Raw genomic sequence first — 19,899 nt, forward strand, 5'->3', positions numbered from 1 at the left:
AAAAAACACCACGAAACAAAATCTTTTTATTACCATTACCGTTTTAAACACGTTTGTATTAGAGAAATAATTTGTTGACCGAAGGGATGCTCCCAATAAATAGGCTTTTACGAGGTGAGGCTTAACTGATCACATATATAATTTTAATAGCGGGATCATCTTTGATTGAACAATCCAATTCCTCCACGTGGATGGAAGACTTTCACCATTCCACAATTCTTATGGTTTTAACACATGGCACGCATATGGCAAATCTCATGGCTCTATTGAGAGAAAAAAAAAAATCGAAGAAAAGGAGAGAGAAGACCAAGAAACTTCCTTTCATTTGCCAACAAATTCAATAATAAAAAAAGAGCAAATACTCAAAAATAAAATAGCATCCGGACAATCTCAAAAGAACAAAAATAAGGACACCAATGGAGACGCATTGCATCAGGACAACCCCACACTTGAGAGGAGAGAAAGGAGGAGGGAACGCCACATGAGAGACTCATCATCCCTTACAAGACTTGCTAAGACACGACTCAAAAACAGCAAAACATATAAGGGAGCTTAGAGAGAGAGAGTTCCGTTCCTCAGTCAGCCACTGCAGGGCAGGAGGATTTTCCATGTCCTCCTTTTGTCTTGAATCTTTGACTTCTCGTAGTCAACCGCCTTCAGACGCAGCACAAGGTGTAGGGTCGAATTACTCTGGATTTTATAATCAGCAAGGGTTCTGCCATCTTCAAGCTGTTTACCACAGAAAATCAGAATCTGCTGGTCTTGGGGAATACCCTTCATGTCCTGGATCATGTCCTTGAGTTTGCCAATTGTGCTTAAGCTCTCCACCTCAAGAGTGATGGTTTTCCCAGCCAAAGTTTCGACTAGGATCTGCATCCCTCCCCTCAATCGGAGCACAAGGTGAAGGGTGGATCCCTTCTGGATGTTGTAGTCAGCTAGGGTTCGGTCGTCCTTGAGCTGCTTTCCAGCATAAATCAGCCTTTGCTGGTCTGGGGCAATACCCACCTTGTCAAGAAACAAACCAAGGAATAGTCAAATATCCGAAAGTCGAGGATAAAAATCTATCAATAACATATTTCAACCTGTTGGAGAGGGGATAAAAACCCTAAACCGTAAACCCTAAATCACATATACACGAATCAAAACAGGAATAATGAAGGACAAGCTCAAAAGAATCACAATTACGATAGAAGAAGAAGAAGAAGATGCAAAGAACCACAATCATAAAATCCCAATCCACAAAAAAGTAACAAGATTGGTAGCCAAAACAGGAAGGAAACTCCAATACAACCATAAAAAAATTAGCGAATAAGTGACTGCAAATAGAATGGCCTAGAGGAGGGAAAGAGAACTCCATACCTTGGAGGATTTGAGGATTTGAATATCTTCAAAGAGCTTCAAATTCAGGAGAGAAATTTTTTTTGAACGAATGAGAAAAATAAAGTGTCTTATATAGAGAGATAAGATGAAGCCGGTCGGCAAGACTTGCTTTCTAGAATCTTCTCAAAGCTCCTTTCCAACACGCCCAAAACCCTAACTTGCATCGGACCACTAGGAGGACACGAGCACGCACCCTCAAGTGTTAGGATCCTCTCCAACGTGCCCAACGTCCAACCCACCTAATGCAGGTTGGGCATTGGAGAGGATCCTGATGCTCCATATCAAAACAATATAAAAAACTTAGATAGATAAGATGCTAATCTACAACTTTAAAAAATAAAGTTTTGTAAAAATGTACAAGAAAATCCATGTAAATGATTATAGTTCACTACTGTTATACTGGGGACAATAGTGAGTTGTGCTCAATAGAGGTACAATAACTCAACACCCAAAACTTGAAATGTATTGCGGTAAATTAGAAATGAAAGTAGACTTACCCATATACAACTTTCATGGAGTGTGTTTGATGGTTGGAAGGGCATAGACTTAGGTATTATAAGTGCAAACCAAAATTGATGCGAAGGACAATAAAATCACTCATATACAAGATTCTAGTGAGCAAATCTCGTCAATAATAACAGCTTGAACTATTATGGGATTGTCAAACTATGTGAGATTGATCTAAGGTCCTCCAAAACATGGGAGGGGTCATGCATTTATAGCTTGGAGACCTCTTGGTCAACCAAGGCAAGTGAGGATTGCTTCCATGTGTGGGGTCAGTGTGCTCTTGTTAACACTTTCATATGATTAGTATGCACTCATGTCTATAGTCCCAAATTCATTCCCTAATTTTTTATCCACCCAGATAAAAACCTTAAGGTATCCTCCATTAACTGGACATCTGTAAAATAGATGCCCTAAATTTTTGTTTGTATGGGAAATCTGCAACCATCCTCTCTTTTTCACAGCCACATATTGGAGGTTGTTCATCCATTCCTTACCAAGAATAATATATATTCTATTACATGAGGTTGACAACCCTAAACCCTAAGTTACATCGATAAAGGAAGTAGGAAAACAGTAATAGAAATTAAACCTCTTTGGGTTAAATTGCCTCACCACAGAGCTTTAACCAGTGAACTTCAATTGCAAATGAGGTTGTTCAAAGGACCTTCTTTAACAAAAGAGCTTCTGTTATAAAACAAAATAAGATTATTTGTTTTTTTTTTTTGTTAAGAAAGAATATAGATCCAATTATACCCAACCTTGAACCCTAAGTTGAACAGCAATAAAAGGAAGTAGAAAAATAATAACAAAAATAAAACCTATTGGAAGGTTTAAGTTACTTTCTTATAGAGCTTCGGTCGTAGATGAGGTTGCTCGAATGGCCTTCTTCGTTCTCCTTTGACCATGGTTCCAAGGATGAGGAGGGAGAACTATTCTGAGGATGCTCGAAGACCAAAGACGATGAAGCCGATAGGATGAACAACTCAAGGTTGATCAAATACCAGGGATGAAAAAGGAAAGAGGATGAAGAAGAGGCGTTGTTGCTTGAAGACTTCGAAGGAGAGTGGAGGAAGAAGGGATGAAAATGGAGGGAGGGACAAAGGAGGTTTGATTTTGGAATTTCGTTTTAATCCTCAACCACATAGGTCAAAAACTGGATCTACCAAGGCACCATTTGACAACGTTCTGTTTATGCGCTTTCTTGTTCCCAGAAATGGAGAAACAGCCTAAAGGCGTTTGATAAAGTTGTTCCGTTTCACCCATTTCTAGAAACTTAAATCAAAATTTATCCTATTTACAATTCCAGAAACGACTTTGATGAAACAAGTCAGACTTGTTTCGTCGTTTCTAGAAACGAATTTGAGAGGAAAAAAAAAGTCGTTGTGCCCGATAAATCTCTCAACTATTTTAATCGAAGAAGAGGCAACCGAACCCTCTCTCCCTTTTGCGCATCCGATGATACTATTGAGTTTTTTAGTAGCATTATATTTGCAAAAAATATTTAGGGAAACAGGTTTATCAAACACCAAAAAATCAGTTTTTGTTTTCAAAAATGTGAAAAGTCGTTTCTGTTGTTTCTAGACACAGAAATAGTTGAAATGTTATCAAATGATGCCTAAATGGTGGGTTGAAGGGAGCAAAAATGGGTTTAAGTGTTCCTTACAGTCGATCAATGGAAGTACAGGTGTCAAGCGTAGAGAGGCCGTAGAGGATTTTTGTCCCTCTCTTTCACTCCTCTCCATCCCATTTCCAAGCTCATAGAGGCGACTCCCATTTTCAATTGCACGGAGGCGAAACCATAAACCTAAGTGATATATACCATTATGCAACCGACCTATAATAGTCGTGGCCGATACTGCTACTCTCAACCACCTAGGCACTACATCCAACAACATTCAACCAAGCCTTAACCTACCCAAGTACAATCATCTTATACAGACTAGGGACTGACATCCCAGACTCAACTAACAAATTAATATGGTCATCAACATTATACTGACCAAAGACTAAGGATCTTCATTAGCTCCTCAAGCGAATGCTCATTTCCACCGACCACATGTTTCATCCCAAGATTCGCCTCCATCGTCCATATGTCATCTAGATCCATAACTCAATTATGAGATAACGACACCTGTAACCATTTCCAAGCCAACCATGGTCAGGTTGACAATTACCAGATCTAGGAATAACCATGATTAGATTAATCGTTATGAGATCGAACATCTCAACTTAGATAGTGATCTGTCCACCTTCAGCTTGCAAATCCACATAAGTAAGGAAAGCGACTTGCTTTCGAATAGGCAGAGTCACCAACCACTATATAAATGGTAGTTAGTGAAATTTAGGGTAAACCATACATGAACACTGAGAGCTTTATTTACTTTCCCTTCTCATATCATTGAAAAACTTAGGCATCAGAGCCTCCCCTCCGGGCTAGTTTTTTTATGGGAAATTTACAGCGCCACCCTTTAAAGAATGCCACTATTATAATTCATGTAGGACTACTCCATGTTAAAGAGGAAAAGACCCCCTTTGTTTCACTAAATTAGACTCAGACCCCTTACCGTCAGTCACTGTTAAATGAGGAGTTAAAATGATCGTTATATCCTATTCTCTAAAACTCATGTTTTAACCCAAGTCCTCTTCACCTCAACCTATACTCACTAATGCTGGCCTGCAATGCTCGGTTCTATAGGTTTCAACCCAGAGGAATCTAACATTCTCGGAGGCTATTGTGATGCCACCGGCGAAACCACCGCACCTCCACCACCATCGTCACCATTGGGCGGAAGATGCAAGCGAAGAGGGTAAAGTTTGTCATTTATGATATTGCGAGAACAAACGGTGATACCTTGAAGCCCAGCCCCAATTAGAGTGATTCTTTCGTCTCTTCACCGTCGAAACTTGATGGCCAGACAATCTATTACGACATCACTGATGAATATGGTGATATTGATGATGAAATTGAGAGTCGCAGTTTAATTTTTAAGGGGACTAGTGTGCAAGAACTAACACAGAGGTTAGATTCCCCATTCAGCAATGACTGCCGCCCCAATTAAAAAACCACAGAATTAGGTACCACCATTTACAGAAAGATCTAAAAGTTCAATTTCATGAAATGCTCAGATAGAAAGCATTAGAAATCAGAAAAATACAAACCTCAATCTTTGATAATCTGGGAGAAGCTGGTTCAAAATGTTGATTTCCGTTAACTACTGGGGATGGAGGAGTTGGAGCATCGACTAGGGTTCTCCCTTTGGTTAGGTTAACCACTGGGGATGGAAGAGCTGGAGAATCGACTAAAGGTCTCCCAACGTTGAATGGACGATTACATATTACGCTTTTCTCTCTCCACCGGCCAAGGTGTGCCGGTGTGGATCTGGAAGATACAGAAGACCTTTTCAGCTTTGTTAGTGGCAACCCAAAAACTTAAATCTCAAAAATTTTCATAATGGTCTTGCGATTCTCTCCCGTTTCATCCTCCTTTTCCTCCTCCTCTGGCACTTCAATTTCGGAATCAGAGGAAAGCACTGAGCCCTAACCCTAATCATAACTCTACAACTCTACTATTTCCGGCCTTTTCCCGCTCTTGTAATGGGAAATGGAGCTTCAAGAGATCGAAGATTTGGGACCTCCATGACAAGATTAACGACGCCATCCACACTATCTCAAGATCGCATTTCCTTAATTCGATCAAAACTCAAAAGAAATCTGACGACGTTTTCTTCTCTTGCAACTTCGACAAGAGGAAGCCATGTAATGGTAGTGTTGATGATCGTAGTGGATTCGTATTCGTGAAAAATATTCAGGATGGACTCTGATGCCGTCGTGATCTCTTGTGCTTTGAACGATCATCGGTGGTTAGGGTTTGGTAACTATTGATTTGGGGATGGGACTTATTACATGTGTATTTTAGGTACTTCACATTTAGTAAGGACATTTTGATATTTAAAATAAAATATAGTAGTTAACCTCAGCATATAAGGTATATTCCTTAACAGTGACTGACGGTAGGGTGTACAAGTCTAATTTGGTGAAATAGAGGGGGTGTTCTTATAATAGTGGCATTCTCCAAGGGGTGGTATTGTAAATTTTTTTTTTTCTTATTTGTGACCTAGAGGACCTTACTAAGCGGGAAACTACATTCAACACTAAGGAATCAACTGCAATAGCAAGGCAAAAAAATAGTGATTCTTGTATATTATCTCACCCTCTCTAAATGAATTTTTGTTTAATAATTAATGGGTTTTGATTGAGTTTAAGTTCTTCTAACTCCGTGTCGAATCTGAGAAGTGATTGATTTCTGTTTTTCTTCTATTTGGATCCGTAATTGTGTTGTGAGCGTGGTCAATTGTGATTTCTGTTTTATTTCATTTAGGTTTGTAATTATGTTGTGAACAAAGTCGACTAAGATTTCTGTTTTTCCTTTCATTTGGGTCAGTAATGATGCGTGGGTTTTGGCTTGAATATGGTGATGATTGATGATGAAACGCACAAGATTTTCAAGTTGGGTAACCGATTGACTGAATCTTATCGTTCCATGCCCAGCTTAGGAAGGCCTGTTTACATAATCGGTCAGGAACAAAGGGAGTATTAAATTGAGGGTCACTGATTAGGCCTAATCAAAGCCGACTGTGATCAACCAATTGACACCCCTAGTTGTAACCACAGTTGAATGAGCTATGCATGGCAGATCCAGAACCCAAGAGTCCAAGAGAAGTCCAAGAGAAGTCCCAAGAGAAGCTTGATCGAATCGAGCAGATGATGATGGAATCAGACTTCTCCAGCCTCTTTTACCTCCAATGTGTAGCTCTAAGTCTTTACAGTGTTTTTTTTTTTTTTTTCCCCTTAATAAAAATAGGGAAATTTACTTCCCCTCCCTTGTACTATGACCTTATTACGTATAGATCAAAATGTTTTCAGAATTTATGCCCTCTCCTATATTTGACAGTGTTATAGATTGTTGCTAGTTTTGAAACTCAAAAAACAATGCCCTTTAACTAAAAGATGATAAGTTGAAAGACCATTTTAACCCTTTGTTCTTCTTGTACCCAAATACCCCAAACCCTAAATTTAACCATTGCCTTCTTCTTCAAGTCTTGTCAATCTCTGATGGAAAGAACACTGCAACTGTCCAGCAAAGTTAAGTATACTAGAACTCGATATGCTCTCCCTTTCATCTACCTCCGACTTGGTGAAACATGTACAGCAAGATCACATCCTAGTTTTGTTTTAAAAATGATTTATGGATTCCACCACGGAAAGTATTAATTTGGTTTCAGACCTATATATATGAACAAAGTAATTCATTTTCTATTTCACTTATTATAGAACCTTCAAAAAAGATGACTATGAAAAAATATGAAATTCTGCTCATGAAGTGTGAGCTGATAATTTTTGGATCATTATACCCTTATATCTTACCAGTGTGGTAAGGATCAGATTGATATCAAGGATTGATCTCACCACAGGCGATCTTGACCAATTTGATCCAATTTTTAAAATCATGGTTAGGATTGTCCAAATCATATCAGTATTGGTTAAGATCAATCACGATCCTTGATTGATTCGATTCCAATCCATTTATAAGGTATAAGGGTAAAATGATCAAAAGCATCAAGTCTTTTTTAAAAGCAAAGGTAATCAATCCAATCCTGACTAATATTGATCCCAAATCCAAATTGAAACCGATCCCCAGTTATAAAACTTTGCTCTCAACGTTTCCCATGCCTTTTACTCCCCCACTGACTCCACCCGGTAACCATGCACTGGTTGTGTCATGCTCACTCTCCACCCTCATCCACCACCCCATCCAAGTCAACCTTAATTTTGTTTCACCAGCTTTGTACAGTTGTACCAAACCCAAAAACCTCTCCTTTCCGTCAACCCGAACCTTACTACCCATCTTGCCAGAATCCATTTATCCCTTCCTCTAACTAACCAACCAACCCACCAACCCAGCAACCCAGGATCCTCTTTCGGTCTTACCCCTTCTTCCACAGTACAACATTTATATCAATTTGGGGGAAATGTATTATGTGGGGGAGTGGCTCTTGCGCATGAACAAGAGTCAATAAAAGTACACAAAAAAGCATCAATATAAATATTATTTTTTATTTCATAAGGTGAACCGATCATTTCATCCCCATATATCTGGACGCAAGGGCACAATATCCCTCCCCTTTTTTAATCATCTTCACCATATTGGCCCTTATGGGTTCAAAATGATGCAATCTCAACTGAGAAAACCATGATGACATGAAGTGCCTTTAGAAGTGGTAATTAGAAGGATAAGAAAAATATGCAATACCAAGCCCAAGAGAATCTTTTTAGTATGCTTTCAAGAAAATTTGAATTGAGAAACTATTTCTCCTTTAAGACTTTAATCCACAGTGCAACTGGATCACCTAAAATTCTCCTACATTGCCAAGTCAAGAGAGAGAGAGAGAGATTAAAAGACTTCAAATCTCTAAATCTTAAGCCCCCCCACCCCTCTTACTAGTGCATAAATAGTCTCATTTATCCTATAAACTATGTTATTAGAGTTGTCATTCCACCAGAATCAGTGGACAACATTATTCAAAATATTACAAATGCAAATAGTCAAAAGAAACATGGTATCCTTTCACCTCGAGAGTTTATAATGAACTGAGATAATTTTTTATCCTACCAAAATTAATGAAAATCCTAAAATATGGGATAAAGTTTTTTGTCCATGAGACCCTTACGCCATAGATACAGGGGTGTGCAATAACCATTGTGCCACTGCTAAGATTGTGACCCCACTATGTGAGCGCAGGGACCTCTCTCGAATAGAAACACTTGCCTCATCTCTTTATTGGACTTACAACATTTATCCGAGGAAGCTTAGTTACAAAATCATCTAAATCATTATCACTTATGGAAAAAATTATTTAGAATTGTGCTCTTCCTCGAATACTCTAAACACATTGTTGTAATTTTTTGAAGAACTCAAAATTCTTACAAAAATAGTCTTAGGCCTTATAGAGATACAAATTTAAAACCAAAGTTACCATATCACATATCCACAGCCACACGTTTGTACAAGTGTGTTGGCAACCTCGGCATAGGGACAGCTTGTACTGGGATCCTCTTGTAGGTGACCAAACCCGGGTTCTCCGACATGTCAATATCCCCTGGCTTTTCCCCATCAGGTGGAGCCCAATGGAAATGGTGCAACAAGTGACCCAACATAGATGTCAGTAGGTTGGGAAAAAAATCGTCTGCAATTCCGATCTCGTACAATTCCGTGCAATACCACCTTCAGGGGGTGACACGTGTATTGATTCCAATGCAATGGTCCAGATCTGATTTAAATGCCTCTTCACTGATTTAATGTTTTATTAGTTGTAGCAGATCTGAACCATTGTATTGGTATCAATACACGTGTCACCGCCTAAAGGTGGTATTGCACGGAATTGTACGAGATCGGAATTGCAGACGATTTCAACCCCAGTAGGTTGATGCCGAATTGTGCCACGGGACAGACCCGTCGACCCCCTCCAAATGGTAGTAGCCGGAAATCATGATCCTTCATGTCAACATCCTCCTCAAGGAATCGCTCGGGCCGGAACTTAAACGGTTCCTTCCATACGGCCGGGTCTCGAGCAACAACCCACACATTAACATGAATATTGGTTCCCTTGGGGATGTCATAGCCACCAACCTTGACATGGGAATTGGCTTTGTGGGGGAGCATTAGTGGACTTGGAGGATGCAACCTCAGAGCCTCCTTGGCCACACATTGGAGGTATGGGAGGTTGGAGAAGTCGGCCTCTGTCAAGACCCGCTCGATTCCGACAACCCGATCCAGCTCCTCTTGGGCCTTCTCTTGGACCCTTGGGTTCTTGATCAGCTCCGCCATAGCCCATTCAACAGTGATTGCAGTGGTGTCCACGCCTGCAGTTATCATGTCCTACATAGAAGATACAAAAATTGTAAGGGTAAGTTTGGTCAAATCAGAAATATCATACAATGTGACATGGTAAGACCAATGGCACTTTTGATGTTTGGGATTGGGTTGATATGGTAAGTTTGTAACCCTATGTAAGGGTTGAAGATTTTTACTACTCTATCAAGTAGAGGTGTCAATGTGCAGGGTTGAGCTGCGGTTTTTCCTAAGGCTCCGTTTGGTTGCAATGAGAATTTAAAGGGAAGGGAAGTAAAATTTTCATACTTTAAAAATAAATGTTTATAATCATTACCCCATATGATTATATAGACTACTTAATTTTTTTAACCATATTTAGTAATGATATACTTTACATGTAATTTTTATTTTACATATTATAGCAAAGGGTTTTGGATGCAACGTAAAGTAAAATTTTATAACCAAATATGGAATTATTTGAAGTTAATGTTAAAGTCACACGGGTAATGACTACATATATTTCTTTTTTAAGTATGAAAATTTCACTTCCCTTCCCTTTAATTCCCGTGACAACCAAAAGTAGCCTAAGGTCTATTAACTCAATCAAGACCCTGCCCAGCTTTTAGTCGGGCTGGGATATCTCAGCCCAGGCCCAACTCTATTGGGTTTAGCCAAGCCTAAGCCTACCTCAGGCCAGAAATTCTCGATCCTTAGCCCACCTATGGGCTGAAATCTCAGCATAGGCTCTACTTGGATTCAAAGCTGTTTCGGATTGACCAGGCTTTTTTGACACCCTAACTATTGAGATTAGAATGAAAAGGTAGGTAGTGGTTGCACACACCCATATAGAAGACAGATGATAGTGTCTTCACTGAGATCGTATTTCTCCTTAAGAGTGAGGAGTGCATCAACAAAATGCTGCTTTGCGTTGCCGCTCTTATTGTGGGCAGCTATGTGCTCTTCCATGATGGGTCTAGTAAGTCGATCTCTTCGAGCTCCATGCATAGCAAAAGCCTCCTCTTCTAGTGGGAACAACCACCGGAGCCATGGGACTTGTTCTGCCATGGCAAGTGATGCTCCAAGCTTCAATCCATTGGCCACTACTGCCTTGAACTCCAAACCTTGCTTATCTAAAATGCCTTCTGAATTCATAAAACGCTTTCCAAGAGCAAGCCTTGTTATGTTGTTAAAGGCTACCATGCTTAAGTACTTCTTGACAAGCACACTCTTCCCAAGGTTATCTGCATTTTGGGGTAATTGGTTATTGAGGTCAAGGCAGGCCCAAGCCCATTATAATATACATTACAAATTGAAACTTTACAAAGTCCAAGTTCCCTCCTTTAGATAGAGAAAAAAAGTTAAATCCTTTTTAGATTTTATCTTAAGTAAATAAGGAACCAAATCAATGGAGAAAAGTCTTAAAAAGATTCAACTACATGCAAACCATAACATGCCCAAAAGCAAAGACATTGTCACCTCTGGTAGGATACAATTTTCTACTTTAGGAGGTTCACTAAGGTCATAAATGACCAACAAAAGATGGGGAAGATTAGCATGTTTTGGACATCTACTGTCACCTATGGTAGGATAAAATTTCCACTCTTCCCATGTGTCACACAGTGTAATATTCTTCCAACTTATAAATACATCTGGCATGAATTAATTACATTATGGGAGGATGGAAATTCCATCTTCCTTTGTGTAAGTTTCCAAAGTTGAGAAGAAGAAGAAACATACCAGGGCTGGTACAGTCTTTGAAGATGGATTCAACAATGGCTGTGACTTCATCTTCTCTAATGGGTCTAAGACCTTCAAGCCTCTTAGGAGTGAAAAGCTCAAGAGTACAGACCTTCCTAACTTTCACATACTGAGACCCATAATCAGCCCATCTGCTAAACTTGGCAGCAGATCTACTTCTGGGCCTATCTGCTAATTGTTGATCTTTCTCCTTAAGCACTTCCTTAGCCAATTCTGAATTTGAGACTATCACATTTAAGGTTGAACCAAAGTAGACCGATATGATTGGTCCATAAACCTCTGCCCACTCTGCGAAACACCGGAATCTCACCGGCTTGATATCATAAAGGTTTCCGACGACCGGTAATGGTCGTGGGCCTGGTGGAAGCTTAAATCTTAGCCGTTGATAGAGGTTGTAAGAGAGGAAGATGAAGATAATGGCTATGGGGAGAAGAGAGATCAGGGCCATGGATGGAGGAGAGGAAGGAGGTTTTGGTAGAAATGGAGAGAGAAGAGGGTGGGAGTTGGTGAGATGATGGACTTGAAATTGGAGTTTTTGGTGCTATTCCTATTTCGTTGACAATTGTCAATAGAACCCTAAACTATTTTACGTCTATATCTTGTTGAGACTTGTCAGAAAGGAATCATGCACTAGAGGTGCTGGTGGGCCATATTGTTCAAAGCCCACAAATTTTCCTCACTATGTTCACATTTAATTTGATAATGGGTGAGCTAGGACCAACCCAAAATAATGGATCACAACCCCCTAAATGTAATGTCAGAGGTTTAGGCTATGTTTGGTTCCACTCCTTTTTCTAGATTTAAGGGAGATTTTTCCTGTCTAAGAGCTGGGTATACTTCGGAAAGAAACACCCAATAACGAGTGTTTTCTTTGAAGATAAATCTTTCAGAAAGCAAACAAGTTGTTTCAGTGTGAGGAGAGGAGAGAGATAGAAACATGGAAGTACTAGTATAAGCTGCATTCTTGTATAGAAAACATTATTCTAAATTTTAATAACTATTAATAGTGTTAATTTTCAAAACTCTAGAAACTAAGGATGGAAATTATATTACAACTTAAACAAAGTGACATTCAATTAAGGGTGATTGTAAAGTCAAAGACCAACAAGAACTAAAATTTTGGTGCGACTATAGGATTAGTTATGATTAAAACTATTGAGGGGCTTTGAGACTATCAATTAAGGAAAAAAGAATCTTAAAAAACAACGTGGCCTTACATCCAAGTATAGTAGGGGACGAAATGATCGTCTAATCCCTTACAAAGGGCAAAAATCTCTCTTTCATGCATATTTTCATTGGTCCGACATTGACACATGAGCCACACTCCTCTTAAGTAACCCTCTCCCATCAATTAATTACGGGTAACTTGACTGATCCATATTTCGCTACCCAAAAAAAACATTTATTGATCCTTATGAGTTCCCATCAAATAGATAACTTGGAGACTTAAAATGACAATTTATCATAGCCTTGGAATGTTCATAGCCAGGCCAGGTTAGGTTGGATGGTTCCAAGCAGGACCGGGTTAGGCTAGGTCAGGATGAAACAGGTTAGACAGGGTCAAACTGGGTTGAACCAAGTTGACTCGGTTTATTTCATTTTGACGTGCCACATATTGATGTGAAGCATTCACAGAGAACCTTCCATCAGTACAATGATAAATCTCATATTATATATATAAAAATGGCATAGAAATCGATGAAAATCCATAAAATGATGCTTCACACTAATTGATGTCTAAATAACATCGGATTTGAACGAAATTTTACACATGTTTACACACAACCAAATGAGGTCATCTCAAAGGTTTTGCACAAATTCAGGGGGTCTAAATATCAAGAAATATACCATAGGTAAATGGTCATTTTACGTCAAGGGGTAACCAAACGTCACCAGATTTAGAAGAAATTTTAGGTGATGGCCTAAAATGGATAAATAGGGATATTATGAGGGCTTCATATCATTTGGAGAAAGTTTATAGCATTTTCCATCCGATCGCATCTTGAGTCAATTAGCTCTTGATCATCATCGCCGAGATGTTCTCCCAAAGTGTCAAAATTAATTGTCTGGATGAAAATCATGCATAATTTATCAATCTCTTATCAATACTTTTCGAGATACATGAAAAGATAAATGTCTTTTACTATATTAAATTCAACAACTTTTTTCCCTTAATGGTAAGTTTTTTCTTACATGTGTTATATGTAATTGTAAGGGATTATATACCACAAATGTCCAATGCTTTATTTGATCATAATATGCACCCAACTGAGTTCAAGTTCAAGATTGAAAGAGTGCCTATAAGAGAACTTTCTTGACATTTAAAGATCCTCTTTTGTATTTTATATATAAATTACCCATGTCTTTGGTCCTTGTTTTGTCAATTGATTTTTTAATATATACATACATCAAACAGCTTTATCTAAGATAAACAAAATACCCACTTTAGCAACACCTTATAGAAAAGAAAATTGACCAAAAGAAAACATTATAGGCAATGTCAGTTCACTTGGAGGATTTTTTTTTTTTTTTTTTTTAATTATTGCCTCCTTGCATATTTTTCTCTAAACTTTCCTGTTTTTTGGTCTATAGAATCAGATGTGCCCAAATCAAATGGCAAGATCTCACATCCACTCAGAATATGTGTAATCAAATATATCAATTACCAAGAAGAAAAGCTATAATCCCAGAAAGTCATTCTAAAGTCAACTCAATGGAAGTACCTGAAGATGAAATGACGGAATGGTAGGTGGCCAACAAAGCCTGAGGAGATGCTATCTCGTCAATAGATTCCAGACAACGCTGAAAAAGAATGAAAGAAAAACATGATATATTCCAAATGAATATCTTAGTGGGGTTTACCACGTGATCCAAGGGACGAGATTTTCTACACCACCGCTTCCTTACCCTGATCTTTCGGAGTCGGACAAAACAATTTCATATCAACTTATCTACAGGACAAAGTCTATCGTTTTTTTTTTTAATCAGAGAAATGTCTTGGTGGGCCCGTGAATATCGGACCTCACCCAAGAAGGCATGTGGAATGAATTTTGTTGTTGCCTGGGATCTACAACAACTTTTCCCTTTGGTTTCACAAATATTTTCTCCTAATTATTATTATTATTATTATTATTATTATTATTATTATTATTATTATTAAAATACGCTTAGAGGTCTCATTTTTTTGTTTGGCTATAAAGCCCAGATAGATAACGGGCCCAATCCTAAGGTAAATTTAAATCCGCTATATTCACGTGGAGAAGATCCAACAATTATCTCTTTTATTTTTTCCATTCATCACCTTGTAATGATGAGACAGTTATTGGATTTCAGCAGCAGATCCAAACTCAAGTTTGCTTTTATGAGGTAAGGCTCAAGTGACCACGTACTTACCATCTTCTAGAGAGTCTTCACTTTTTGAAATGTTAAGATGATTTTAATGTGTGAGAGAGAGAGAGAGAGAGAGAGATGACGACGAAACTCCCTCTTCATTTAAGAAACTCTAAAAGACACATTAGGACAAACAGATAAAGCACCACAGAGACCAGAGTCACCACTCACCACTCTCCACTCACCAGACGGCAGACACCCCAACCCTAAACCCTTTTTCGTAAAGACCCTACCCTCACCCCACACATGATTGCGGAGAGACACTAATTCCTAGGTAACCCTAGGTCTACTTCCCTCAAAAGACCAAATACTTCTTTTCGGAACTCTAACTGTTCACCTGCTAAGAAACTCAGAGAAGAGCAAACACAAGGACAAAATGAAGAGAGAGACAGAGTTCCGTTCCTCAGTCAGCCACTGCAGGGCAGGAGGATTTTCCATGCCCTCCTTTTGTCTTGAATCTTTGGCTTCAAGAGCAAACACAAGGACAAAATGAAGAGAGAGACAGAGTTCCGTTCCTCAGTCAGCCACTGCAGGGCAGGAGGATTTTCCATGCCCTCCTTTTGTCTTGAATCTTTGGCTTCTCGTAATCAACCGCCTTGAGACGCAGCACAAGGTGTATGGTCGAATTACTCTGGATGTTATAATCAGCGAAGGTTTTCTCATCTTCAAGCACTTTACCACCGAAAATCAGACTCTGCTGGTCTTGGGGAATATCCTCCCTGTCCTGGATCATGTCCTTGAGGTTGCCAATTGTGCTTAAGCTCTCCACCTCAAGAATGATGGTTTTCCCAGTCAAAGTTTTGACTAGGATCTGCATCCCTCCCCTCAATCGGAGCACAAGGTGAAGGGTGGATCCCTTCTGGATGTTGTAGTCAGCTAGCGTTTTGTCGTCCTTGAGCTGCTTTCCAGCAAAAATCAGCCTTTGCTGGTCTAGGGCAATATCCACCTTGTCCTGAATCTTCTTGGCCTTGACGTCGCCAATGGTGTCTGAGCTTTCCACAGCTAGAGGGGTGATGGATTTGCCCCTCCAGGTCAGCCAGACTCCCCTGAGACGGGGCACAAGGCCAAGGGCGGATCCCTTCTGCCAGGCTTCCCTGAGACGGGGCACAAGGTGGAGGGATCCGGCCACAAGTGGAAGGGTGTCACCCTTCTGCGCGTTGTAGTCAGCTAGGGTTCGGCCATCCTCGAGTTGCTTTCCGGCGAAGATCAGACGCTGCTGCTCATAGATCTTGACCTTAACGCTATAGATGGTGTCTGAGCTTTCCACCTCCAGTGTCATGGTCTTTCCTTCGAGGGTCTTAAAGAAGATCTGCATCTGCACAGCAACAGACGTCTTATCAATCAAGTTTTTCAACCTCTCCAACTACCACACCGGACTATAGAGAAGAGGAAACAAAAACCCTAAAACCCTGAAACCCTCAACCGTAAATACAAGAAAAAGTAACAAGATCAGTAACGAAAACAGGTAGGAAATAGCTCAGATGATCAATAGAAGAAGCAGATCCAAAGCACCACAATCATAAAATCCCTATATATCAACGAAAAATTAACAAGCGCTGTAGCCAAAAAAGGTAGGAAACCCTAATACAACCATATAAAAGATTAGCAAATAAAATGGGAAACGAAAATCAAACAGTATACGCGATCAAAATCCACAACCCAAATCAAAACAAAAGAAAATGACCTACAGGAGGTAAAGAGAATTTCTAACCTTGGGTTTGAAGAAAGCGCTTCAAGAATGGAGGAGAGAAAAAAAAATTCTGGAAAAAATGAGTACTGTAGAGAGAGAGAATGCAAATTGCTCTTTATATAGGCAAGGTATAGGCAAGGAGGAGGAGGAGACCTAACTTGTATAACACGCTAAGTCCGGAAGTCGAGGCATCTTAGGGCAAATGACACGGGTGAAAACTATCTGCAACTGCCGAATCAGTGCCTTATTAGGGCAAAGGACAGTCCTATGATCGACTCAATCCTTGACTCGATCCTTGGCGTTAGTAGAATATCTGGGGGTATTGTTGGTTTATGAAGAAGTACATATTTATAGCATTGTTTGGTCTAGGCCTTGGCCTGGGCCACTGAAGCCTAGATTATATAATCTTAAACCAACCCCAAACTCAACAAGTCCCACTAGTCTAGTCCAACTTTGTCAAATATTGTATGATATTTCTCACTCTTACAATAATTGATTGAATCCTCTTGTTCCTGGATGTTCCAGAAGAATAAATTGACATTCCCTTTCTTTTACTTGGAATTTGATTAGGTCGAAATAGGGGTCAAGTGATTCAGAGAATAATAATTCAAAAATTTATACAAATATTGTATTAAAATATAGATCTTAATTAGTTTCAAACGATTCAATTTTTTTATTAAAAATATTTGTTTCGCTATAGAGAAAAAAGCTTTCTACCCTGTTTAATCTTATTGATTGAGGGTATGTATCAAAATAAATTTTGATAATGAAAGAATTTAATTATAACTGAGTTTCTGTGAATTCCTTTCTTTTCTAGAAACTACTTGATTTCTTGGTTTCAAAATAGGATATGTGGTATAAAAATAGATAATCTACTCCACCTCCCACCCCTCCCCCTTAAAATGACCTTGGAGATTGTAATACTTACTCTCAAACTCTTCATTTTTTTTTGGTAAGGCAAACTCTTTATTTACACAATAGTGATATTGACGGAAAAGCTCATTCAACAATAAGGATAGAACAACTACATCTTTCACCCAAAAAAAAAAAAGCTAGAATAACCATATCAATTATAGTTATTCTTTGGATTTTTTTGTGTGTCGGCATGGGTATTTATATGCCCAAACATACCTATACGTACAGTGTATAGTGTATATGAAAGAAAATAAATGCGGAACGATTCATGAAGATCGATAAGCATGCACGACAAATACTACAAAACAAGTTTTAGGCATACCTGAATCCTTGGCTGAAGAATAAGTACTCCTCAATTTCTTCTTTTATGCTCCTTGTACAACACGATCAATGTTGGTCTGGTCTACCCTCTTTCCCTTTAGCTTTTGGTCGTTAGCATCACTTAATGGGTCAGTGATAACTATATATAGGGGTGAGGGTAGGGATCAACCCTGCAATAAAATTAAGGTTTCCTCCCCATTAAGGAAACAATACCTTAGGTCCACACATAGTAATAAATATTTCATACCATTAAGGTGTGCTGATAGAATCCAATATCTCCATAGAGATCACTTACCAATAATATTGGATTCTTTCTGCTTACTCCATCTTTAGTCAACACCACTAAACCGGTTTTGGAAACAAATCTTTGATTATGCTAGCCCACCTAATAGGGAATCTTACAATCTCCCACTTGGGCAGCATATGTCACAAGTCTTAGATTTTAAAATTTATTTAAAATGACTCTCCGGTTTAGATAAACTGAATGTGGCCACAAACAAAACAGTGTCGAATGGAGTGCACCTTAAACCAAATGCCTTGGTCCGAATGAGAATTACAAACACCCAACCGTATTGATCATCACATCTAAAGCGATATGAGACCACACACGTCAAAGTGCTCATAACATCACCGACTTGGGCTGAACAGTATGAAAGTGTGGTATGAAAATAACATGCTATAGTGATCATCATGTCTATTTCCAAATTGGTCCTGGCTCGAAAACCAAATGAGCCCTATGAGACATATACCAAAGGTCTCATTAATTACAAGCGTCTCCCAAACGCTCAAGCTTCAATCAAAGAAGCTCATTAAGACTGGGTCCGGATGACCCACAACACTAAGACTAGACCTCAATCAAACGAGGCTTTGCTAGCGACTGGATGTGTGTGTATTGACTAGAACCTCAGATACCGAATAAGGTAAATACACCACATATAACCTCAATTTTTTGTAGGAGGCAAATAAATAAGTGTATACACATAAACAAATGGCCATAATAAAAATGCATATATATTCTTGATAAGAATAATAATGCATCATATGTATAAACTAAAACTGAAAGTCAAATGCTAACATATTGAGCAAAACTACCACTAATAAAATGCGTCAAAAGAACTAACAAGTCCCATATTAGTAACATACTCTTGAAAGACTTTTGGAGTCAAGCCTTAGTAAGATGATCTGCAATCATATTTTCTGTAACAATCTGTTCCATTGTAATCTGTGACTCTTGAACTTTCTCTTTGACAAAAAATTACTTAATGTCAATGTGTTTAGGGTCTAAAGTACTTTTACGGTTATGAGAGAAACAAACCGCAGCGGAATTGTCACATAACATCCTCAATGGTTTAGATATAGAGTCAACAATTTGTAATAATATAGTTCTACAGAAATTTATGATTCATGAGCTTACTCCCACTAATCTTTAGATAAACCTATTCGATTCCACCCATTTTCATAAAGAACCTTAGCTTGAACATAATTAACAACCAGTGGCTTAGGAGGCTCATCAATTAAGATTAAAATTTATTATCATAATAGCCAGAGAAATATTAAAGGATTAATTTCATTCCTTAAAATTGGAACCATTCAAATTTTTTAACAGAAAATAGCTGAGAAGTCAAAGCTAACAAATATAATCATACATATTTACCAAAATATATAATATACAAGAACAGAAGGCATATTAAACTTCCCAACAATATAATTAAATCTGACTAATTGGGCTATTAATCAGATTTATCCCAGTATTATTTTTAATAACTATAGGAAAACAGAAACTGGAGAAAGATCCGACGTCATCGGGGTCACACCTGTGGTGGCAAGATCGCCCAACACATAATGGAATCTTTCACATGTAAGGCGAGACGCTCAAAACAACACCACTTTGAAGATTCCATCACCTGTGGTGGCAAGACAAGAACCTCCAAAGCTATGAAGCCCAAAATGTCACCCTCACACTATCAAGCGAAACCAATCAAATGAAAACTCACCTGTGGTGGCAAGAGCACATCATTCGCCATATGGTCTCCTTGACTGCAACCCA

General features: G+C 38.8%; 2 protein-coding genes across 2 annotated transcripts; both read right to left on the reverse strand.

Moving 5' to 3' along the window:
• Positions 1–333: 333 nt before the first annotated feature.
• On the reverse strand, positions 334–16,848 carry LOC122063496. The gene is made up of 8 exons (XM_042627194.1): positions 16,638–16,848; positions 15,450–16,241; positions 14,260–14,338; positions 11,516–11,893; positions 10,633–11,019; positions 9,376–9,807; positions 5,047–5,315; positions 334–1,005 (listed from the first exon to the last, which is right to left on the reverse strand). The coding sequence occupies exons 2-8, from the start codon at positions 16,239–16,241 to the stop codon at positions 580–582; spliced, it is 2,763 nt and encodes a 920-aa protein (XP_042483128.1). The 5' UTR covers positions 16,638–16,848; the 3' UTR covers positions 334–579.
• Positions 8,847–12,017, reverse strand: LOC122063491 (cytochrome P450 98A2-like). The gene is made up of 4 exons (XM_042627191.1): positions 11,516–12,017; positions 10,616–11,019; positions 9,372–9,823; positions 8,847–9,118 (listed from the first exon to the last, which is right to left on the reverse strand). Exons 1-4 carry the CDS (start codon positions 11,982–11,984, stop codon positions 8,926–8,928), a joined length of 1,518 nt encoding a protein of 505 aa, XP_042483125.1. The 5' UTR covers positions 11,985–12,017; the 3' UTR covers positions 8,847–8,925.
• Positions 16,849–19,899: the final 3,051 nt, after the last annotated feature.

This window comes from Macadamia integrifolia, unplaced genomic scaffold, assembly GCF_013358625.1.
Source record: "Macadamia integrifolia cultivar HAES 741 unplaced genomic scaffold, SCU_Mint_v3 scaffold134, whole genome shotgun sequence".
Taxonomy (NCBI): domain Eukaryota; kingdom Viridiplantae; phylum Streptophyta; class Magnoliopsida; order Proteales; family Proteaceae; genus Macadamia; species Macadamia integrifolia.

What these genes read in the sequence shown, in the direction of transcription:
- LOC122063491 (XM_042627191.1), bottom strand. Translation starts at nt 11,984, where the DNA reads ATGGCCCTGATCTCTCTTCTCCCCATAGCCATTATCTTCATCTTCCTC. An exon ending in CAAAGACTGTACCAGCCCTG is followed by an intron (nt 11,020 to 11,515) that starts GTATGTTTCTTC and finishes CCCAAAATGCAG; the next exon opens with ATAACCTTGGGAAGAGTGTG. An exon ending in TCTGTCTTCTATATGGGTGT is followed by an intron (nt 9,824 to 10,615) that starts GTGCAACCACTA and finishes TCTTCTATGTAG; the next exon opens with GACATGATAACTGCAGGCGT.
- LOC122063496 (XM_042627194.1), bottom strand. Translation starts at nt 16,241, where the DNA reads ATGCAGATCTTCTTTAAGACCCTCGAAGGAAAGACCATGACACTGGAG. An exon ending in TTCCGTCATTTCATCTTCAG is followed by an intron (nt 11,894 to 14,259) that starts GTACTTCCATTG and finishes AGCTTCCACCAG; the next exon opens with GCCCACGACCATTACCGGTC. An exon ending in CTGTCCCGTGGCACAATTCG is followed by an intron (nt 5,316 to 9,375) that starts GCATCAACCTAC and finishes TTGAGATTTAAG; the next exon opens with TTTTTGGGTTGCCACTAACA.